Source organism: Triplophysa dalaica, chromosome 3, assembly GCF_015846415.1.
Source record: "Triplophysa dalaica isolate WHDGS20190420 chromosome 3, ASM1584641v1, whole genome shotgun sequence".
Taxonomy (NCBI): domain Eukaryota; kingdom Metazoa; phylum Chordata; class Actinopteri; order Cypriniformes; family Nemacheilidae; genus Triplophysa; species Triplophysa dalaica.
Window position 1 is genome coordinate 3,528,901 of NC_079544.1, and position 24,729 is coordinate 3,553,629.

The window sequence follows — 24,729 nt, forward strand, 5'->3', positions numbered from 1 at the left end:
ATGCACACTTAAGTCACTTGCACTATTGTACAGTCTAATTGTTATCTGTTCATAACCACCTGTTCATTAATGTTCACATATAGCCTTCTGTATTGTTCATAGTACATACCGACTGTCATATTTTAATAGAACGTTCCTTCTGTAAAGTTTTTTTTCTTAGTACATGCCCACTGTATAGTATTTTCCTAATATTGTATTCTGTATTTATTCACACTGTATATCCTGCACTTGCTAATTGCACTTCTGGTTAGACCTAAACTATTTCGTTACACTGTTCTTGTATATGTGTAATGACAATAAAGTTGAATCTAATCATTTAATCTAAAATAGCAGGATTTGTTATTATTTATGCTACATTTTATGACTTTTATGATTTATTAAATGTTTGTTGGATGACCATTATTGTATAAAATGGTTACGCAGAGCAACAGCCATTAAACTGAGAAGTGGGATTCACTGTGTGTATAGATATCAAATACAGCCTGCAAACATTTTATGTTGCATTTTAATTTTATCACAGAACAGAAACTTATCAGTGTCTGGGACTATAGTGACATTTTTATAACTGAAATCATGACAAATAAGAATGTAAACAATTTGATATTTTTGATATTTCAGAATATCAAAAATTCTGAAATGTGAAAAATAAGCCAGCAAAAACTTTTTTAGTTGAATTACAATCATATATCACATAATCACATAATCGTCTAACTCTTTAACACTGTGTAATGTAATGATGTCAAAAGAAAAAAGCGCAAATGTGGAAGCGTTTTGGTGAAGGCGTGGTTAAACACCGATTGATCGCATCAAAGACCAATAAATAAAGAGCAGAGGTTCGGAGCCGACAAATTGACCAATAGTGAACGTACTGCAGAATGTGGGCGGGAGATCCCGGAACAGCTGATCCTTGAGGACGTAGGAGGGCGCTGTGGGGAATTGCAAATGGGGGAGACGACAACAATCTAGCATCATGAGGTTTTTGTCAAGTCTCCTTTGGGCAGCTCTTTTGGTTGAACAGGTAGGACATCGACATTAAAAACATTGTTTTTTTCAATAGGAATGGTGTACCGTTATATAGCCGATCATGTGCGTCACTGGCAACGTTGCTTTCAGGCTCGTGCTCACGAGGCCCTCGCGGACGTGTATTCCCGTTGACATGACACATACTCTCTATTTTTACTGTAAATAAAACACAAAACACTGATCAAATGATCGTTTTTAGTCGAAAACCACTCGTGTATTATGCTTCTTTCATGAAGAGCTTTTATTCTGAATTTGGCAAACACTGAGTATGTTTATTTGTTTATTAAACACTACATGCTGCTATGAGTTTATAAATACTTTTTTATATTATAAGTTGTCTGTAATTTTTTTATAGAAATACTAAATTAATAAAATCGAAGAACAACAAAATCGTTAAACATGTTGTTCTTTATTTTATTTAAATCTATATAGAGTTATCAAATGGCGAGTAAATACTGTACACTTATTGCTATGTATTATAAAGAAGTTATGCATTAGTAATACATTCTCATATACAGTAGAATAGTTTTATACCCAGAACCAATCTGTACCTGCAATAAGACTTATACCATGGTCTGTTTGAATACTGGATTCTGATTGGCTGGAAGGTGTGCATTAAAAGCCTTTAACGCATGGGTAGCTCCAGTCCGTTTGATTACATTTAAAATGCACTTACAAAATAAGCGTCATTTTCACCTGTTTGATCTAAAAAGACACTGTAAACATAAACAAACACTTGGAAAATAACCATGGTATAAGCGGGATAATCCATGGCTAGCCGTGCATTAAAGGATTTTAATGCACTTCGCGGAGGCAACCACCCGTAGCTAGCCGTGGATTATCCCTTACTTATTACCTTTTCTTTATAATATCAAAGATCCACTCCTTTCACAATGTGAAGTAAATACACAAACTTGTCAGTGGTGTGAGTTGTGTCTATTGTGATTGACAGGTATTGGGTGAATATGGTATGGCACATTTCAGTGACTTGGGTAAAAACGAAGGCAAAGATTACTGCATTTTCTTCAACTCTCAATGGGCTCGACTACCTCAGGACCTCAGTAAAGCAGTTAGTATCCCTTATTATTTTAACACAACAAACAATATAAAAATCGTAACACTTTACAATAATGTTGTATTTGTTAACATTAGTTGCATTAACTAAAATGAACTAACAATGATCAATATTTTTACAGCTTTTATTCATCTTTGTTAAAGGTAATTTTAACATTTTGCTTAAACTGTTAAACATTAGACACACAGTGAAGAAATAGCAACAGTTGTTTTGGTATTGACTACAGTAACAGAGATCAAAAGACACAGAAAAAGTATGTTGATCATTCTTTATCGTTAGTTCATGTTAGTGAAAGCATATTTACAAATCCAATTTATTGCAAACTGTTAAAAAGCTTGCTTTTATATTGGACATGATGGATAATAAAACTGTTTACTAGTGGCTTTATGTTTTTAAAGACACGCCTGCAGACATATGATCTCACCAGTTCTGTGCTCTGCTCGCCCTCGGATGTTCCTGAGGGTGGCTTTCCAAACACCATCCCAATGGTGATGAGAGGAAACTGTACTTTCTATGAGAAAGTCAGATTGGCACAGATTAACGGTGCCAAGGGACTTCTGATCGTCAGCAAAGATAGACTGGTAAGTCAATTTAACACCTAATGTGCCACGACTGACAGTTAAAGATGCTTTACTTAAAGAATGAGTTTGTTTTTCGTTCTGTCTGAAATCATTTGTAGACGCCACCCTCAGGCAACAAGACCCAGTATGAAGAGATCGGAATCCCAGTGGCTTTGCTCAGCTATAAAGACATGCTGGACATCATTAAGGTAAATCAGCCGATTTTGTTGTTAATTTCTTTGTTGCATTTATTTTATATATTATGAATAGAAATGTTATGGTAAATAGACAAAATCACTTGAAAGCACAACGACAACTTTGACTTGTAAGTTGGAGCTTGCTGGCGGACCTTGAAAGCAGCATTAAAGGTCTTTCTGCCTCTCTTTTTTTCAGAAGTTTGGGGAGAAGAGGCAGGTTGCCATGTATGCGCCTCATGAACCAGTGGTGGACTATAACATGGTGATCATCTTTCTGATGGCAGTGGGCACTGTGGCTGTTGGAGGATATTGGGCCGGCAGCAGAGATATTAAGAAGTGAGAGTTGTTTATTTTTAACATGAGGACAATAACGCACTTAAAATGATAGAAAATACTGTTTGCTGTAAATTAACTTATGCTCAGACCATCCTGGATGTAGGTGACATTGTCTCTTTGGTAGAACAGAAAGCAAGATTTTAGCTGAAACTTTTGAAAAAAATTGATCGGTCTGTGCAAGAAACAAAAAAGTTAATATTTAACATTATAACCGGTACTCTACAGCCTCTAAACACAGGTTTCTAGGTTGACAGGTAAAGAAATATTGCAGCTCATAAAGACTCGAGATGCTAGGGATGCATTTATACGCACATTTTGGCCGTTAACCGATAATTCTTAAACATTGGAAGCTGGTAACCGATATATTGGCCGATATGCAGTACCTAAATATCAATATAACATTTTCTGAGACTGAACATCCCCCTGAAAATCATGTTCCAAGCCTACTTTCAACTAATTCAAGATTCTTTAGCTTTTAAACTTTTCTAGTAAATTTTTTATTTATTAAACAAATTATAGATGTTTTTCCAGAGCAACCCAGTAAGGTGTTCTCAGTAGCCACAAGTCTAACAGGTCTCAAGACACAAATGCTTTTGTTACTATAATTAGACATTCATAAATATCTACATAGTACTTCAACAATGTTTTGCTAATAAGAGTGAGGAAATGATCATGACAGAAAGACAGTGCTGTACTGGATTTTAACTGTGTGATTCGGCCAGCGGAAATAATTCATAATATATCGGCTATGATAGATTGGCCTTAATTTGATTATCATTCTTTCAGTTATCAGTATTGGCCGATACCGATAATTTATCATGCATCCCAGGAAAATGATCTTTTTAAACTTAATTTAAATGTTTTAGCATTTAGTGATAAACACCACAATCATCATATTAATTGGAGTATCACAAGCTAACCTTCATGTCTATGTAAACCCACACCTGCCACAATACATTTTCGTACCAATTTGACATACACTACATTCCAAAGTTTGTCACTCACTCAATCTTTAATAATATTTTCCCCAAATTAAAATAAATAAAAGACCAGATAGCACAGGAACATCTGTAAGATTGCTACTCAAGATCCGGAGATCTGCAAAACATATGATAAACGTCTAAGTATGGTTTTCATCCATTCTAAATCACAAACCTCTTACAGAAACCTTTGTTTATGTGACATCTGACAGCAGACTTCTCAGAGACGTATCGCAGATGAGCAAACGTAGAAAAATATGTCTTGCAGACATCAAATAGACGTCTTCCAGATGTATGTGTAAAGGAGTAAATTGATACGACTACAGACTAACCTGATAATTCTGACGTATCGCAGATGAGCAAACGTAGAAAAATATGTCTTGCAGACATCTTGCACACATACATCTGGGTTACGTTTACTTTACTTGATGTCTGCATTTATTTGATGTCTGCAAGACATCTACAATACATAGTTTGCTCATCTGCAATACGTCTCTGAGATGTCTGCTGTCAGACGTCATATAGAATAGACATCTACAAGATGTCTGTAAGATGTTTGATTTAGAATAGATGTAAAGATGCTCTTTCTAAGATGTTTAGCAGATGTTTTTACGAAACAGATGTTATCCAGATCTCCAGATCTTTAGTAGACGAATTACAGACGTTCAGACGCACACTATGTATTGCAGATGTAAATGCAGAAGTCAAATAGACGTGAGCCAGATGGCTTGTGCTATCTGGGTATAGAATAAAACAAATGTTTTGTCACGTTTTACGTTTGAATTACATTGTGACTAAAAACATGGATCGAACTGTTATGCTTTATGTGCCTAGAATTTGTCAAAACATTGGTTCGGCATCTTATAAGATAGCTTCATGAATTCTTAGCCGGAGATGCTTTTTTCGAAGGAATTCCCATCTGTTCTGAGCTCTTATTGGCCACTTTTCAACATTATTCAGTCTCCTGTATGAAAAATGTATATTTAAAGTTTTCTACTTGATGAAATCAATATCTTGACAAAATTAATTTTGAACAAAAAATACTTTTACATTTAAACAAACACCTTCATTTTAAAAGATTTTATCAAAACTAGTGGTGGGCATAGATTAATTTTTTTAATCTAGATTAATCTAGATTAATTCCAAGATTAATCTAGATTAATCTAGATTAAAATGGCTCATTTGAATTCTGCCGAAGGCATTCAGAATGTGTGCTACCCAAATAATGACTAAAAGTAAGTCTTTGAGAACGGGTGTCTAAAGCCAGGTGGCGCATTAGACCAGGGGCTCATCTCCTGTTTCCAAAATGCATCACAAACTGCTTGAGAAAGCTGTTCTACTATGATAATTGGTGATGAAAATTAAATTATGTTCAATAAAATGAACTTGTGACTCCTGAGATAGGCGCAGGCTCCCCGTGACCCGAGGTAGTTCGGATAAGCGGTAGAAAATGGATGGATGGAAAATTAACTTGTGTTTACTTCCGCATTAGCTAAGGGATTCTTTGCGTTTAGGTGGTACTTGAGACTGGAAGAGCTCCTACAGTACATTTACATTTAGTCATTTAGCAGACGCTTTTATCCAAAGCGACTTACAAAGAGTGAGGGAGCAACAAGCAATATGTCATACAGGAGCCATAATACATTAGATCTCAATACAAAGTTACTGGTTTCAACTAAAGCTAGACCACTACCTGTTGAGAGAAAGTGTTTTTTTAAACCAATTCCGCATTGCACAAGGTGCAAACAACCTTAGTCTTGTCGATGTTTCTATTGGGAAGCTTCTTAAAAATTAATGTTCCCTGAAGCAAACCCGGCGGCTTCATAGCTGCATTCATGTTAGCACGTCACGTTTGATGCGGTAATTTCACAGTAACGTTATGTTGTGTTCAGACCAAACGCGAATGGCGTGTCAAGCGCGAGTGATTTATATGTTAATGCAAAGAGCCAATAGACCTACTTGCTGCGCGAATCGCGCGAATGAAGCCCTGGTTATGAGATGATGAGGCGGCTTCTGCTTCCGCTTCCGCGAATGACGCGAATCACGCGAGTTTAAAAATCTCGTTCTCGCCCCGTACAGTGCAGTTAAGCTGGTATACATCCGCGCTAAAATATCAAGGTGAAAGACATCATAGCTTGCGTAGTATAGACCCAGCTCCCAACCCAACTTTGAGAATAGATTAACGGCGACATTTTTTTTAACGCGCGATAATAGTCTCACTGCGTTAACGCCGTTAACGCCGTTAACGGCCCACCACTAATCAAAACCTTGGAACATGTATGTGTATGTTTTGCCGTTCTGGAAAAAAATGAGGCATCCTAGATATTTAAGGGTCCAAAGGAGGGTTTTTTTTCTGGTTGACGTTTTCCTTTCTAAAGCACATTGTTCCAGTCCTAATATATTCACTGTCCAAACATAGCATTTTTTACTTGAATTTTGGGCCTTGTCTGTCTGTGTGTGTGTTGGCAGACGTTATCTGAAGCACAAGAGAGACGACAGTGCCGAGAAAAACGATGAGGAGATTGTTGACGTCACCCCCATCATGATTTGTGTGTTTGTGGTCATGTGCTGCTCGATGCTGGTGCTCTTGTACTTCTTTTATGATCAATTGGGTAAATAAATTATTCACGGTTTGCTGTTACTCACCCAAGACTCTATACGATGGTGCTGATTTTTTTTTCTCATTTTGTTTGGTTTTCCCACAGTGTATATGACAATAGCCACATTCTGTTTGGCGTCTGCTGTCGGTCTGTACAGTTGTCTCTGGCCGTTTGTTCGAAGACTACCCTTCGGGAAATGCAGGTTAGCCATTTGCATAACAATGACGAGACGACATCTCTTGGACTGGTGTTAAATGAAATGCTTTGTGTTTATGTTGACAGGATACCTGAGAATAACCTGCCGTACTGTCACAAGCGGCCGCAGGTGCGAATGCTGCTTCTTTCAGCCTTCTGTATCGGAGTCAGTGTGACTTGGGGAGTTTTCCGCAATGAAGACCAGTAAGCTTTATAAAACCGCTTCAAGGCAACGTGTCTCGGCCCTTTTAGTACTATCGCTGTGTTTGATGTCAAAACTATGTTTGCTAGGTGGGCGTGGGTGCTTCAGGATACGCTAGGCATTGCTTTCTGTCTCTACATGCTAAAAACAATACGACTGCCCACTTTCAAGGTCAGTAACAATACTGACGGACGCTGAGCAATGTTTCACAGACTCTAGCATTGACTCACTCACTGGCTCTTCTCTTTACAGGCTTGCACTATGCTGCTGGTCGTCCTGTTTATCTATGATGTATTTTTTGTTTTCATAACACCGCTCTTAACTAAGGTATGAAGCTTTTTTTAACACTGAAAGCTATAAACAGTCGCACTATAACATCAACAATGCAAACAGCTTGCTATATTTAAGCTCGCCTCCAAATAAAAACTATTTTATCATCTATTCTCCTTGTCGTTCAAAACCTGTATTCGACTGTTTCTGTAGAACACAAAAGCAGATATTTTGAGAAATGTCTCAGTGGTTTTGTGCTCATACAATGGAAGTCAGTAGGGTCCGATGTTGTTTGGTTACATACGTTCTTTGAAATATCTTCTTTTGTGTACTGCGGAAGAAAGTAAGTCATATCGGTTTGGAATGACACGAGGGTGAATAAATGATGACAGGATTTTCCTTTTTGAGTGAACTATCCCTTTGATACGCTTTGTTTTGTTGTAAACAATTATGCAGCTCAAATTATACCAAACTAATTTATAAAATCAAAAAACATGTCTCACAAAGCCTACTATAGTGTAAATAGCTAAGTTTTTTTTAAAATATATTTTTAGATATTATAGTAAAGATCTAGAAATCAGAAATGATTGGTCAGCTGCTAACGGAAGAGGTGTGTTTGAGAATTAACATCAGTGTTTTTGTGTTTAATGGCGTCTGTGTAGAGTGGTGAAAGTATCATGATGGAGGTGGCGACTGGACCCTCTGATTCCTCTACACATGAGAAGGTTTGTTTATATCAATCTGAGTATATTGACACACAGGTTTGTTTTGTTTGCTTGAATCTCTTCATTCTTTTATTCGTCAGCTTCCAATGGTGCTGAAAGTGCCCAGGCTAAACCCTTCTCCTCTAGTCCTGTGTGACAGACCCTTCTCTCTGCTGGGATTCGGGGATATCTTGGTACCAGGTAAACGCAGATGATCGTCCTTCATATAGTCACGTCAACATTCAGAACAGTATCAACAATTTAACATCGTGCCGGATTTCTTTAAACAGATAATTCTCCTAAAAATAAAAATTCTGTCATCTTTTATGCACCTTCGAATTGTTCCGAATCTGTATGAATGCCTTTGTTCTGATGAACAGAGTGAAAGATCTTTAGAAGAATGCTTATAACCAAACAGTTCTTGGACCCCATTGACTAACATAGTACGAAAAATGACTTAAATATTTTTTGTTCTGTTGAACACAAAAGAAGACGTTTTTTAGAATGTTGGACAGAAAACAGTTCTGGGGCATTTTTGATCACCATTGTTTTTCCCTACTATGGTAGTCAATGGGAGATAAAATCTTTTGGGTTATAAGCATTCTTCCAAATATATTTCCTTGTGTTCATCAGAACAAAGACATTTACACAGATCTGGAACAACTCGAAGGTGAGTCTATGATGACAGAATCTTCATATTTGGGAGAACTATCCCTTTTATTTCAAGAACTTTGTTTAAATTTGACATCACCATTTATTATACGGCTCATTTGAATGCTGGATTCTGATTGGCCAGTCGCATTCAAAGGGTTGTTATTTTCATATAACAACCCCTCAAAACTAATAACCCTGTAACACGGATTCTGCAAACCATTTTGAGAGGGGCAGTTTAATATTACACAAAAATTTATTATAAATATGTCTTTCAATAACATATATGAGATTATATTTACAAACCGTTAAACCAAGTTGCCTGTTTGTGACGTTTGACAGTCGTTTCTTACTTTAAAACCGAAAGTAAACGGCTTTTCCTCGCGGAAGGTCTGCATTCGGTTAAAGTGAGCTAATCAAATATTTCAAATTCACATTTTATGTCCAGTTTTTTTCTCATGTGGCAAGTAGCCATGTAACAAGCAGGATAATTTACAAGCAGCTGGGTGTTATCGCTTAAAAAGCCCCTTCGGTGTCGAGTCTCATTTCTGCGATAACAAGCGGCTGCATGTACATTATCCCTCACGTAACATGTTTCAATATTATTATTCATTGTTTTAATGATTGTATGCACATTCCTCTTCATGTTGTGTCCTCAGGTTTGCTTGTAGCGTACTGTCACAGATTTGACATTCTCATGCAAACATCTAGAATCTATTTCCTGGCCTGCACTTTTGGTAAGACACTGTTAACCTTCATATTGCAACACCTTTCATAAATGCGGTATATGACACTGTGACTGACGTGCTCCAAATACCAGTGTTTATCTTTCATAGACATTTTACGGTCAATCATGTGCAGATTAAATGGAGCATCTGATCTAAGATCTGTCTCTGTTTAGGTTACGGCATCGGTCTGCTCATCACATTCGTGGCTTTGGCTCTGATGCAGATGGGCCAGCCCGCCCTCTTGTACCTGGTGCCCTGTACTCTCCTCACCAGCCTCGCGGTGGCGCTGTGGCGCAAGGAGCTGCCGTTGTTCTGGACAGGAAGTGGATTTGTGGTGAATACCAGTTTGATATGAGTGCCTTCTTCAGTCGGGACAGTTCTAGGGTTATGTACAGTTGCTAGACTTACAGTTGAGTAAAACAACCCACGTGTGTTTTTGTTCCGCTCTCATTTTTTGTACTGTGGGTGTTTTCTTTAAAGGATGGGTTTGGCGTTTTTCTAAACTATAATTTAACATCTCCTTTTCAGTCGTCTGTAATTGTCCATAACACAGGATGTCTGAGATGTCTGCAACATAGATAGCAAAGACCCGGTGACTGTAAGCCTTATAAATAAAAAACACCTCATTAAAGGAACAGTTTAGCCCAAAATAAAAATTCTGTCATCATTTACTCGCCCTCGAGTTGTTCGAAATCTGTATAAATAACTTTGAGAGATATATTTGGAAGAATTCTTATAGTCAAACAGTTTTTCGCCACCAATGACTAGTATGACCACCATAGTAGAATAAAGGACTTTTCAAATGTCTTTGTTCTGTTAAACACAAAAGAAGATAGTTTGAAGAATGTAGGACAGCAAACAGAAGAAATGTTTGGTTTCAAGCATTCTTTCAAATATCTTTCTCTGTGTTTATCATAACAACGACATTTACACAGATTTGGAACAACTCGAGGTTGAGTAAATGATAAGAACGTCACCTCATCCTTCAGCGTCGGTGTAGACTAAAGGCTAAAATACATTACAAGACTTTTGCTCAGATTTTGCCCCGATTTTCAGACTGGACTTGTTAAAGAAGGTCTGTGCCAGTCTGCAGATTTGATCTGTCAGTGTTTTTCGTCTGAAACCTTTCAAATAGTCGGCAGGTGTATTATGTCTAGTTTCAAAAAAATTGGTTCAGATTCTTTAAATGTCTTGTTAAGTCCATTTTGAAAGCTTTAAATGACAAGATCATATTTTTACTGTATTTAAACTGAATTGAAAGCTTAACAGAAAAGAAGTTTTTGGGCTCTGCTAAATGGACATTATAGATGATGAGATGACATTTCATTTAGTTTTGGGTAGACCAGATCTGTCCTGTAGGTGTGATCAGTTATATTTGTGTCAGAAAAGGCTCAAATGTCATTTCCTCAGCGCTTATGTTTAATCTGTGCTTTGTAAACCTATAATCAGTTTGACTAAATCTTATCATCCCTGAGAAAAAGTGATCTCTCTTTTACTCAAGTTATAGATGAGAGGTCATTTTCTCTGCAATCTTCTGCTTCTTTACGTCACAAATACCCTATATAGGGGGTCCAATAGTCTGAAACCATTTTAGGAAAATTGTTTTATTTATTCATTTTTATTTTTACAATTTATGAAAGTTAAAAACGTTAAACAGTGAAGATGAGATGAATTGTAGCCGTTTGCTGTGTTTAGTTATGCCACTTTTGCTGAGCTTTAATACATCCACTTGCTCAGACTTACAAATTCACAGATTTTGTTAACACATTTTATTTAATATTCCACATTAACAAAACATTATTTCTTTAAATCAGATTGTAAATCTTAAATTATCCTTGTTGACTCAGACTATTGAATCGAGATGGTTTCATCGCGAACACACGCTTGGCCCAAAGTTAACTTCCGGTCTGGTTATCATTTTGTATTTAATTTATATTCATATCTTATTGTATGCTTATTGTTTTAAATTAAATTTAAACTACTCAACAATTATTGATTCTTTACGGAGGTCTACCGGAAGTTAGGTTTGAGCCACCTTTGTTTATGTTGTTGCCGCTGAAACCATCAATTGTGTGAAAGTATAAGATGTTTAGGTGGAACTGATAAATTGTGTATCTCATCCTACTCCGGTTTCTTCCCTCAGCCTCCTCCCATCGTCATGGAACCAATAAACTGTACTCGAACCGCACAGTCCACAGATGAGCCGCAGTTGAACCCTGAGCAGCCGGACACTGATACCACAGATCAGTGTGAGGATCCTCCTCCATCAGCTCAAGATGAACTTCCACATCTGACCGGTGCAGCTACTACTTAAAGACAGAGACTCTTAAGGATGATCATATTTTTTTTATCCTTTTTTTTATGTCAGTTATAGATCTGACTATGTATGTACTGTATGTAATAGACTTGAACAGTATGAACATCTCCGTGCACTTGCTTTACAGAGAGAGAAAGAGGAAATCTGTGATTTGAGCAGCTGTTTTAAGGATTAAACTTTATAAACAAGAGCGTTACTTCTGCAGAGCTTTATCCGATGTAACTTTACTTTATGGATAGTATGAAGAACGGACATATATCAACAGCTTTTATCTTTTCAGGAGGATCTCAACGGTGTTATTTTTGTTCTCTCGGTCTTTGTGAATCAACATAACCTTAAATAAAACAGCGCAGCTAGACATTTTCCAACAAATGTCATAAAATAAAAAGATGACTCGTTGCAAATAATCCTTATAACAACGAGTAAATTTCACATAATTAAGAATTCGATGCCGATGAGGACCGAAAAAACGAAGGCATCATTATTTCATAATTTTTACAGTATATTTAAGAGCAAAACGTATACGTATATAGGGATTTTTATCTTCATGGTGCATTGAGAGATTATGTTCAAATGTCAGTCCAAATAAAGCTTTGTGTTTGATGCAAGGGTTGTTTTGTATAAAGATATTCATTTTATTTAATACATTTCTGACCATCTATTTGAGTGACAGTCTTTGTTTTATAGCAGAATTTTTTTATTCATATTACTTTGAATTATTCAAACGTATTCAAACTCTCATTGAAGTCTTTTAGACCTGGTAGACAATGACGACTGATGAGTACTGATATCATGTGGAATAACACAGACAATTTATAACAAGATTCTTGAGTATTAATACTCCTGTACTCTGGAGGTCACCATGTTTCTTTACAGATGTGTTTGTTGAGACTCTCTTGTCAGAGATCATCATATGCTGTAAATGTGTTAGTGTTTTTTTTTTAAAACTTGTTGAAGAGTCACTTATTAAAGGAATTATGCCTTGAGTTTTTGGGTTGATTTTGCTCGGAGCAGGCACGGGAACGCCTTTAAAGCAAGGATGCGTTTCATGTCCGTTCCCACATTAGAGCACAAACAATATAGTTTAAATGAGAATATGGGTTATACTTTATAAAAAGACGTGAGTCAGTGATATGTATGTAAGTCTATTCACGTTTACAACTGAGGTAAAGAACACTTGTGGGGACCTCAAAACATCACTTACTTCCACACTTGTTTTATCCAAGGGAATTCAATGGTATCAAGTGCTTGTAGATTCTTATATGTGAATTTAATATGTGAAGGCCAACTGCATAAATATGCTTTATTAAAATAAAACTGACATATTGTGATTTTTATTTGTGAATGATTATCATAAGTATACCCTGAAGTGAAGTTACTGTTTATTGTTTAAAGCCAAAGCTTATGAATTCACCTGCACTGAGAGGAGGACCGACCAATCACAACAGCTTGAGGAGCGGAACTCGCGAATATGGTATGGGTGTGACATCTTCACACACTCCAGAGCCATTAATAGAGAGAGTTCTGCCATCGGAAGTCGAAAACGCTAGAGCATCACGTGGTCACATAAGAATGGCACTTGTATTTGAATAATGAATTAACAAAAGTTTATTTCGAGTCCTTTGAGAATTAAAAAATCTATTTGAAACTAGATGGGAAGAAGCCAGTGGTGCATAGTTACTCATGTTATCCGATGTGGAAAAAATACTAATATACGAGGTATTCAAATAAGGATAAGACCTATTAAAGGCATTCTCTTGTAGTTGGTGTGCTTCACTTAATGGCGCGCTACACAGACGGATCAGCATATGACATCAAAACACCGCGAGAGTGAATTAAATACATGAATAACTGTGTCCTGTCGCGGTACTTTGAAATCATCCGCTGAGTAGTCTGAGCAGCCGCACAAACTCGAATGCACATATTTAAGTGAAACTCATAAATATTCATATTCACTCCCGCCTATAGGGGCACCGAAAATCACGACATCGTGCGTTCGTCCTCTAGCCCCGCCCCTGTGGGGAAACCAATACAATTGTAAACACGAACTGCTGGTTAACAAGACATTTATCAGGTTAGTGCTCTGCATGCATGTTTACTTTATGGACTTGCTCTAAATTTTCCCTCTCCTAGTTTGTTCGGGTAAAGAATACATTAGAGATGACGTTTTTGTATGCAAAACCCGTTAGCGAGTTAGCATTTTAGCTCTTTTTGCATCGCACCTAAGTCACTGGTTTTTATGAATGTTTTTTTTGTTAAACGCCTTAATAACGTCTGTGGGTAGTTTTCACGGAATAGAGGGTATACGTGTCGTCATTTTACCACGTGAAATGCAAAACACTCATGAAAATGACTTCATACAATATCAGGAACACAAGTCAATGAACACCTGATTCATCTGTAAGTCGTAGTGAAGCCGTAAGGATCGAGTCCATCTGTAAGTTCAGCAAATACTTGCGTGTTTAAGTTTCGGTTTCTTTGTTTCTCCTTTTCTTGGTGTTTTGCCACCCAGGGGAGTGTGTTGGCTTCGGTTCGGTACCGTAATCTAATATCGGTACCACATAGTATGTGATCCACAACCAGCCCCAAAATAAATGATTAGAAAAAATATAAAGACGACTGCATGAAACTGCTTTAATGCATATTTTATATATTATTTTACATATGTATTATACCATGTTATTTTTACACTTTTACACTGTATTACTGAAAAATGCTCTGGTTGTATAGATTTATCATCATAATCACACAATTACATTTCAAACAACAATTCAATGTTTCAAGTATTCAAGTATTTATTAATAGTTTTCAAGATGAAAACTGAATGATCAATAAAAATAAAATATTGTACAGTCTTCACTGTATAAAATAAATATGCAACGACTAAAAGATATGTGCTACAAAAATAAAAATAATGCTACAAGAGCTTCATCTTCTCTTTATGATGTGACACAGATGTTTTAGGTTACTGTCATTTAAGTCAAATTCTTTTGTTGATATGGATATATATTTAAAACACAACGGACTGTGCTTATGTGAACCTTTTGTGTTTTTGACATAGCATAGTGTGTATTTGACAGTATAACAACATAAACTGTGTATATATATATATATATATATATATATATATATATATATATATATAAACATATGACACTGTGCTAGTGGTTTTTGGATATTTCGATGCAAAGATCTTACATGTCATGCTTTTAATTGCATTTATTCATTTATTAATGTTGACAGATCTAGGAAATTTCTTAAATACAATACTGAAAATAAAATACTTCTTTCCTTTGATTTTAGATCTAATGGAAGTGAAAGAAACATCAGTACGTCCTCATTGTGGAAATGGATTTGAAAGTGAAGAGCAGCTTGTGAAGGACATAAGAATCCGCACTGGAAAAAAGCCTTTCACCTGCCCTCAGTGTGAAAAACATTTCTCAAGCCAAGGACGACTTACTGCTCACATGAAAACTCACAACGGAGAGCGTCCATACACATGTGATGAGTGTGGAAAGAGTTTCAGAAATAAAATCCATCTTGATATCCACACGAGAATTCATACTGGAGAGCGTCCATACTTGTGTGTTAAATGTGGAAACAGTTTCACACAAAAAAAATGTCTTGTTGTCCACATGAGAGTTCACACTGGAGAGCGACCATACACGTGTGTTCAGTGTGGAAAGAGTTTCACAGATAAAAGAAATCTTAATACCCACATTAGAGTTCATACTGCAGAGCGTCCATACACATGTGTTCAGTGTGGAAAGAGCTTCACACAAAAAAACAATCTTGATGTCCACATGAGAAGTCATACTGGAGAACGACCATACACCTGTTCTCAGTGTGGTAAGAGTTTCACAGATAAAAGAAATCTTGATGCCCACATGAGAATTCACACTGGAGAGCGTCCATACGTGTGTGTTCACTGTGTAAAGAGTTTCACACAAAAAAAATGTCTTGATGTCCACATGACAACTCATACTGGAGAACGCCCGTACACTTGTCCTCAGTGTGGAAAGAGTTTCAAACTTAAATATATTCTTCATGCTCACATGAAAACTCACACCGGGGAAAAGCCATACAAATGTGTACAGTGTGAAAAGAGTTTTAGATACAAAAGAAATCTTGTGAACCACATGAAGGTTCACACTAAAGAACATCCACACACCTGTACAGAAACAGAAAAGTAGTCTTAAGAACACCAGCTAGAATTCATGCTGAAGAGCGCCTGTACACATGTCTGCGGTGTGGAAGTAGTTTGCCAAAGAAAGGAAAACTTACTTTAGACATGAGAACTCGCACTGGAGAGTGCACAAAACCATGTGTGATGCCGCTTGGTGTCAATGCGCTGCAATGGAATAAAATGAATGCGAACAGAAGAAACACACCTAATCAAGAAAACATCATCAGTTTCATAACACATGCGCTGCGAATACTCACAATATAACCAAATACTGAAATGTGATGCAAAGCAGGAGGGACAACAACGGATGCAAAAAGTGAAGAACTTGACCGGAGTGCTTGTATTTGCATGTACAAACCATAATAAACAATAATCATATAATTGTACAGCATCTTTTACTTTAGTTATTTGTCTTTTAGTTCATGTTTGTTATATTGTAAACAACAGAGAGCAATGTGCAGTAAAAAGATTTGTAAGTGTGCATCAGATGGACACTTCTCTATCCCATGATGCCACAGGAGCTGAGCAACAGTCACATTTCAAAAGTTTATCAAATAAAAATAGCAGAAAACTCAGTTTTTTTAATGTAAGTACAGATTAATTAAAAGCTAGTAGTTTCATAGTATGTGGATTCGGACGCAGCGTTCTCGAGATATTTCAGTGAATAAATTACTAACTTAAGACTTAGCGTCTGCCCCACTTTAACTGTGTCCACAATCGTGTCATCTGCTTTAGCCGTTTTAAATGCTTTTAAACCTATCAGTATCCAGGAATTGAAGAAGGTGATTTGCAAGCTTTAACCTTCTTTCTGTTCTAGTGATATCATTCACCCAAATTTTTTTAAATGAATTATTAATTCGATTGGGCCAGGTCTGGTGTCTCTTATTATTAAGTGTCTCCAAACTGGCTCTGTTTCTGCTTATCTTAAAGTCCCTATGGTCACTCCCCTTCTCAAGAAGCCATCACTGGATCCCTCTGACCTAAAATAATTTCGGCCAAAATCGGTCTTACCTTTCATTTCAAAGGTTTTGGAGAAAATTGTTCTAAATCAACTTCAATGTTTTCTGTTAACAACTATATTTATGAGTTTGTATCGATCTGGTTTTAAGTCTGCTCACAGCACTGCGTCTGCTCTTTTGAGAGTGTTAAATGATATTTACCTCTCTACTGATTCCGGAGACTCTGTGGTTCTAATTCTTCTAGATTTTTCATCCGCCTTCAATACCACAGACCACTCCACACTAATATTAAGATTGGAATCTTGGGTAGGTCTAAGAGCTTACGTTCTGATATGGTTTCAGCTATACCTGTCTGATAGAAAGTTTTTAGTGAAGTTGGGTTATTTTACCTCCTCTCCTGCACCCCTGACCTGTGGCCTTCCACAAGGCTCGATTTTAGCTCCCTCCCTATTTTCTCTTTACATGCTTCCTCTGGGCTCTATTCTACGTAATCATGAAGTGTCATTTAATTTCTATGCAGATGATACTCAAATCTATATACCTATTAAAAGAAACAATTCCACTGCGATTACTTCTCTTGTGAAATGTTTACGCCCTCAACTCTGGAATGCCCTTCCTCTGGAGATTAGAACAGCCCCTTCTCTGTCTGTTTTTAAGTCTCGGCTAAAACATATCTATTTTCATTAGTGTATTGACTACTGTGATTTGGCCATTAAAGTTTTTAATTCAGGTTGTTTTAAACTGTTGACTACAATGATATGGGGGTGTGTTAAATTTGTGCATGCATGGTCTGTTTTTGTATATGTAGAATAAATGTTTTCTTGTGTAAAGCACTTTGGTCAGCCTGCTGGCTGTTGTAAATGTGCTATACAAATAAAATGAATTTGAACATGAACATTAGTGTTTTTTTTCTATTTTTGCGACACACAGGACAAGGTACATTTACCATCAGAAACCTTTTTTTGAAAAGTCACAAGTGCTCGACGCTGTTTAACGGTGCACAATTTAAATATTGGAGCTCAAAAATGCTTGTCGTTTATTCAAAATAGGTTTGAGGGATTATTTTTAATCGTTTAGATTTTGGTATCATTTTAGATGAGCTTAAAAGGTCATATCTAAAAACAAGTTTGAATTTCCCATGTTTTAGGCAAAATATGCCTAACACATCCTAAACAAACGCGATGGTAGTAATAAATAAGATAGAAATAAACATAAATGGCTCAAAGATGGCAGCCCAGATTTACGCCAAAAATAAGGTGAATAAAGCAATAAATTGTTATAGCATGGTACTAGCAATGCTAAGGTCATGGGCTCGATCCCAGAGGATAGCACATAGTCAGAAACAAATGTATAATACAATCCAATGTTAGTCACTTTGGAGAAAAGTGTCTGCCAAAGGCGTAAATGTAAGTCATTAAATCAATATTAACAATTGTTGATTTGTGTAACAGTGTAAGAGTTTTTTAATCTATTTGTTACTTTATAAGAAAATATCACAGCTGTTACACTGCTTTAATCTTACTGTATATTTTAATTATAATTACTTAATGCTTTTTTCTCTCTCAGACTGAACTCTTGAACAATGAATCTTCATTCTTTTTTTCTAGTCTTTACATTATCAGGTATGTAATTGTATTTGGTCATTTATTTATTTTGTGTTGAGATTTGCTGATTTTTTTTCCTGCAGAAAATCTAAATGCTGTCTCTTCTGTTTAGCTGCTGTGTTTGGAAATGTCAATACACCAAACAGAACACATGTTACTGCTGAGGAGGGTTCAGATATCATATTGTCCTGTAGTTATTCCTCTGCACAGTATCTACACTGGTACCGTCAGTTTGACAGATTTCATCCTGATTTTATTGTTCTCACCTACAACAGTGAAAAAGAAGCTCAGCCGTCTGATGTCGATCCAAGATTCTCAGTTCAAGTCACTAAAGGAGAACAAGATCATGTGGATCTTAAGATCTCATCTGTTAAAGTCACAGACTCTGCTCAGTGACAGAAAACCCATCGGCTCACTATAAAAACCTTTTCCAACGAGAAAAAATAACAAACACAGAGAAAAAGACTCTGGAGCTGCCAAAGTTACAATTATGAGGATATCCGACAAATCTAATAAACCAATGACATCTGGTGCAATGCAGAATACAGATTCCTTTTGTGCAGATTTCCTTATAGAGCTTAATTTAGTTCAGTTAATTACATTTGTTGATTTTTAAAGAACTGAGAAAAAAACATCATAAAATCTTATTTTATAAAAAACTTACTAAAGCCATTTTAAAGAATACTCACGGACATATCTGGCATATCTTTAGCAACTAAATATGTGTAAAGTTTGTAACTCAAACACACATCAAAACCTGAAAGGTTAATAATATATATACAAAAATAAATAATAATAAAACAAAAACTGATTAAATACATCATTTGACATTACTTGAGTGTTTTAATTTGACCTTATTGGACCTATGAAATACTTCCAAGTAACCAAAAGAGGGCACTATCTACTCAATATTATATTTAAAAACACAAGCTTTTTAATTTGCCACAAGCTCCTCTTCTTATCATATAAAATATCAAAAGAAAATATCTCTTATCGATTGATTCATCCACATGTCAAAGCGTATTCAACATTAACACAGACATGTAAGAGAGGTTGAGGAACATCTTTCTTTTTGCACTCTTCATTCTTGGTGTGTATTGTCATCATATACATCTGTACATGCATATAGATTGTTCATATAGATTATTTTTGCCCAGTATCAAAGTGTCAATCAAATGTTTTTACATTTTCTAAGGGTGGCGTGTAGAGGAGAAATTTGTTACAGACACTGAAGGACGCTCAGTAACATTGCAGTGTACATATAAAACATCTTCAGTACAAGAAGATCTCTTCTACATTCAGAGAGTAAATGACTTTCCTAAATACATCCTGAGAAGAAGTAAATATGGAGGAGATAATGGCACTGAGTTTCATGAGAGATTTCAGTCTGAAGTGAAGCCAGATCAAGAGTGACTCTGCTGTGTATTACTGCGCTCTGAGGCCCACAGTCACTAAAACACATCAACACTCACACAAAAACACAAAAACACAAAAACACATTTCTCCAGCATGTGCATGTCCCATTTCAATTATGACACTTAATTCTCTTTTTAAAAGTCTTATTTTGTCTGATTGATAGCATAAATAAAACCATTGAAAGTTTCTTCATTTCATAAAATGCCACACAATCAGTGCCCCCCGGACTCATCATGGGGGGGGGCTTGGGTCCCAGTTTGAAAAACGCAGATTTAAGTAATATGACCTAACTAACTATGACCTTACAATACAATTCTGAAAAAGAACATTATCAAAACTTGTGAAAGTCTGAATGTATTTTACACGTGTATGCTCAAAAGAGTAAAGAGTCGCAACAAGAGTTTGTTATGTACCATAGATGGTTTATTGATATGGCTAAATTACATGTAAGGTCTCAGAGAATAAGATTATCAGGAATGTTGAAGAATATTATGATTTTTTATTTAAAGCAATAATGATTACAAGATTACGACCTTAAGTAATGATAACAGCCCAATTTGTAACCGACCCCAGCAGAATTTGTCCTGCTCTTTAATTCAGGTTCACTGGATTACGGAGAACAGTAGCGGCCCCAGAAGAGGATGCTCTTGGTGTCATTGTGGCGGATGAAGAAAAGGAAGGGGTGGTCTGCCACGAAACTCACTGGATTACCATCAGCGGAACCAAACTTCTCTGAATTCTGCATTGTGGTTATTGGACCAGTGCCCGCTTCTGCCTCTGTGCCTTGTTCATTTATGAAAATACCAGATAAGTGTACCACATGGACAGTTTCGATGGGTTAGATGCCATGCCAGAAAAATCACAATTATCAGTAAAGGCATCAATTATTCCCAGACTGGTGAGAATACTATTCAGTTTGTACGTGATCTCCATTTCCATTTTGGGCAGACATATTTTCATTTCTGTGATTAAAAACTTGTCCTCCTGAGTCCACTCCTGAAGCTTCTCATAGGTGATTAGACTTTCAATCTTAACAAAAGAAACAAAGACAATCCGTGCATTGTGTAAGAACTAAACCTATTAAAGTATATGATTTTATTGGAATTTTTTGTTGTACCTTCTCTAGATCATTTTGATTTGGGAGTAGAATGAACATGCTGAGATCTTTATGCTCATAGAAGAGTTCCAGAATCCTGCAGTCAGCTTCATCAATGGTAGCCAAAGGAAATGTCACTCGTCTGACACATCATTGGCACAGTCTTGATTCCATCCTTGAAACCATAGAGAGAAAAGACATAATAGATACTGTGCTGTCTCACATACACTGATTGACTGAAGTGTTTTTTACTAATAGAATAAACAAACAATGTTTTATTTCTAAGCATTAAAACAGAAGAGACAAAGCTTTACAGTGAGTTCACAGCAGTGAATGATATTTGTTTTTTATACTTTTGGTGGACAAAGAAATGTCATATCTGACAATATTACCTGATTGGTGTTAAACTGGAATTGTGTGTCCTGAACTGGAAATGGCTTCTCCACTTACTTTGGAAGTACATGATGCTTAAAAGAACAAGCAATGTGTTCTTATCCACATCACCTTTATCCAACAGACTTCAAATGTCTCTATAATAAAACGATTAAAACATCTGTGATATGGATAAAAAAATCATTAAAAAATTGTGTACCAATAAAAACAAACATGATTGACAGGTGTCGGACAGGTTTAAAAAAAGTGTTGTTGAATTACAGAATTAAACGTGATGTCACGTTTTTGCTTTGTGCCTTAGTAAGATAAAGTAGTTAAGAAACTCGTTCTGTGGTTTGTCTATTTAGAGCTTCTGTAGAAACATGCTGGCGCAAATTCTATGTAAAGGGGTCTGTGGTTAATTTAGGTAGAAATAGCTCATACTAAGAGAATACAAACATAACTCTTCATAAAGTTTATACCATAGTCTGTGTAAATACTCAAATCTGATTGGCTGGAAGGTGTGCATTAAAACCATTTAATGCACAGATAGTTCCAGTCAGTTCGATCAATGTTCGAAATTAACTGACAAAAATAATCGTCATTTTCACCTGTCTGATCAAAAAATACATTGTAATCATCAATGACAGCTTTAACTTGGCAAAAGACCAGGGCGGAATAATCCAAAGCTTACCGTGCATTGAAGGATTTAAAGGATGTTCTTGGCCTGCATGTCATGCATTAATGCACGGCTAGCTGTGGATTATCCCTTTCATATTACATTGCATTTCTGTCAATAGATCCTCCTTAATGTTACACACTGGTTCTTTCAATACAAAAATATTGTCCAAAGGCTTTATAAAGTGATATACAGACTTCGTCTATGTTTCAGTTCAGTTGCCTACTTTCAGTGTTTTTCTTCACCCATTTGTTGATTTTCGCTCTTGCATCTTCCGGATTGTTTTTGAAGTCAACAGCTCTGAGGCCACCAAATAAAACGTAATCATATTCATCAAAGTAATCCTAAAAAATGAAATGTTTGACAAATACAATTCAAACGCTTTATTTCAGGACAATATTAAAAGAGTTCTTGTTCTTGTTGTTGTAAGTTGTAAGCAGTGGTGGAATAAGCAGAGAGTCTCTATAAGATTGTTGTACGGGGTGTGAAAAATGCCATTTTCAGTGAATGTTGAGTATTTTTAAACAGAAAAAAAAAAAAAATTATTTCCCAACTCACATCTTTAAAATCACAGCTTCTGTCTCCGTAAAGTCGATTAGCCATAATCAGTTTGTAGCAGTATGAGTTTTTGTTGATTGCCTCATAGAGATCATGGTACATGATCTTCATCTGGCCAAAGTGGAGACTCTTGAGAAAAACAAAACATGACCTTTAGTGAATTGTAGTATAAGAGATAGGAACATTAAAAATAGTATTTAATATAATATTAAAACTGATTAAGAGTTGACAGTGTTCATCTTTTTATGTATCTCTCCCCTTAAACTATTATTATTTAATATTAAAATATATATTATTATATTATTATTATAAAATATTTATTATAAAATTCTTAAGTAAAAATGATCGTCTAAGTTTATCAGTCATGCTACACAAATTAAATAAATATTGATAATAAAATTTAATCATAGAGCCAGATAAGGCAACTGCTTCTTGAGGCTTGATTAAACTTACCGTCATCATTTGATCTTTAGTTTTACCTCTGGCACCCAGGACAACCAGGCCCAATGCAGAGGAGATGCCCAGAGGTGAGAACAATACATTGGATGTTTCGTCTTTCAGGCAGAGTTCTTTCAACAGGTCAATAGAGAATTTTGTATTTGCCAATATCACTGGGTATATTGAGTTCATTGTTACAGCCTGGAATATAATTCAAATAAAACTTTAAGTTAAACTTTAACCAGCACCTTCTTGATCAGCTAGAAAGACTACAATGAATTAGAATTACTGTGGACAAAGTTACAGTAAAATCAACTTTTTCTCATAAAAAAAAATATTTTAAGGGAAAGTTCACTCAAAATTCTGTCCTCATTTACTCACCCTCCAGTTGTTCCAAACCATGTTTAAAATAAAGATAATTAGAAAAATGTTAGCAATTGACAGTTCTGAGGCATCATTAACTACCATAGTAGAAAAAAATGTCTTAAGAAATTTGTTTTTGTTCAAAGTATCTACTGACATAGGAGATCCCGTAGCAAAAAACTGTCAGTTAATTTGTTAATGTCTGAATGTTTTGTCTGAGGCTGACAGATATAAAGTCAAAACATCGTTAGGTAAAACTGACCTAGTGCTGTTTAAATTCAAAGTTATGAAAGACTTACTAGAATGTAATGCCGTGATGATGCTGGATGCTTCTTCCTTGATGTGAGGGAATTCTGAATGACTGGTTTGTTTTACAGTCACACGTATATGTATTTATACTGTATTTACAGCGACAGGCCACAACCCAGTTAACCAGTCACCACTGAATATTCATGCGGGGAGTCATTACCTGCTGGCCCTGAGGATCAAACCAGCAGTCAGTCAAGTAAGACTCTCTAACCATTAGGCAACAACTGTCTCTGATGTGTCCACACAAGTTTGTCTATCTAGTGATGAGCTCAGAATGTGCATGAAGTGAATACATGTATATAAAGCACAGTCTCAAAACATATGAACTTGGTCGTCTGTTTAAAGTGGCTGGACAGAACACCTTTCAACACCTGTCTGGACTGCATTGAACAGTAATATTAACATGCCGTTGATTGCTTTAAATGACAAGTATCAATCAGTGGTAAAGTTAAGAAGCTTTTTAGTGTTGATCCTATTAATATTATGGTGACAAATGGGGATATTTTTTATGGCCACACTTGGACATTAACATTCATCACACAAATCTCATCAATGGTTACCATCAATAAACTTATACAGATTAACTGCAGTACATGGGAGTCATGAATAAGTTTTGTACTATCATGTTATCAGCATGCATTGCAGCATAAAGCTTTCTTTTTCAAAAGTTTACAACTGTGTAGTGAAGATTGTTAAGGTGTTTTTTTAGTTTAATCTCTAGTCATTAACCCACACAAAGGTATGCTTTCTTTGGAAGCTATTTCACAATCATTGGGTGTAATTCATGAGAAGAACATTCTGGGTGTGTGTTGAAATTGTCAGCAGACATTAATATTAATACGCATTGATATGCATCTTATATATTTTTAATACTATTTACTGATTAGCGATCTGTCTATCTATATTACTCA

At 36.0% G+C, this 24,729-nt stretch overlaps 2 protein-coding genes and 1 pseudogene across 5 annotated transcripts; 2 read left to right on the forward strand and 1 right to left on the reverse strand.

The window, feature by feature from the left end:
• Window positions 1-881: 881 nt before the first annotated feature.
• sppl2 (signal peptide peptidase-like 2) lies at window positions 882-12,824 on the forward strand. Of its 3 annotated transcripts, none has more exons than XR_008906196.1 (15): window positions 882-1,018; window positions 1,976-2,092; window positions 2,497-2,679; window positions 2,778-2,867; window positions 3,052-3,191; window positions 6,641-6,783; window positions 6,877-6,973; window positions 7,054-7,170; window positions 7,258-7,339; window positions 7,421-7,495; window positions 8,101-8,163; window positions 8,244-8,343; window positions 9,453-9,530; window positions 9,695-9,930; window positions 11,665-11,805. XR_008906196.1 is itself a non-coding variant. In XM_056743268.1 (15 exons), the coding sequence occupies exons 1-15, from the start codon at window positions 971-973 to the stop codon at window positions 11,833-11,835; spliced, it is 1,665 nt and encodes a 554-aa protein (XP_056599246.1). In that variant the 5' UTR covers window positions 882-970; the 3' UTR covers window positions 11,836-12,824. The 3 variants fall into 3 exon arrangements, 2 of the variants coding, with proteins under 2 accessions (XP_056599246.1, XP_056599247.1); XM_056743268.1 differs by having other exon boundaries at window positions 9,695-9,855; window positions 11,665-12,824; XM_056743269.1 differs by having other exon boundaries at window positions 3,055-3,191; window positions 9,695-9,855; window positions 11,665-12,824.
• A 1,029-nt stretch (window positions 12,825-13,853) lies between these two features.
• Window positions 13,854-17,878, forward strand: LOC130418447 (gastrula zinc finger protein XlCGF7.1-like). Of its 2 annotated transcripts, none has more exons than XM_056744598.1 (2): window positions 13,854-13,912; window positions 15,142-17,878. In XM_056744598.1, exon 2 carries the CDS (start codon window positions 15,147-15,149, stop codon window positions 16,029-16,031), a length of 885 nt encoding a protein of 294 aa, XP_056600576.1. In that variant the 5' UTR covers window positions 13,854-13,912; window positions 15,142-15,146; the 3' UTR covers window positions 16,032-17,878. The 2 variants fall into 2 exon arrangements, with proteins under 2 accessions (XP_056600576.1, XP_056600577.1); XM_056744599.1 differs by lacking the exon at window positions 13,854-13,912 and adding an exon at window positions 14,192-14,275.
• Window positions 17,879-20,613: 2,735 nt separating this feature from the next.
• LOC130415936 (leukocyte elastase inhibitor-like) lies at window positions 20,614-23,338 on the reverse strand (annotated as a pseudogene).
• Window positions 23,339-24,729: the final 1,391 nt, after the last annotated feature.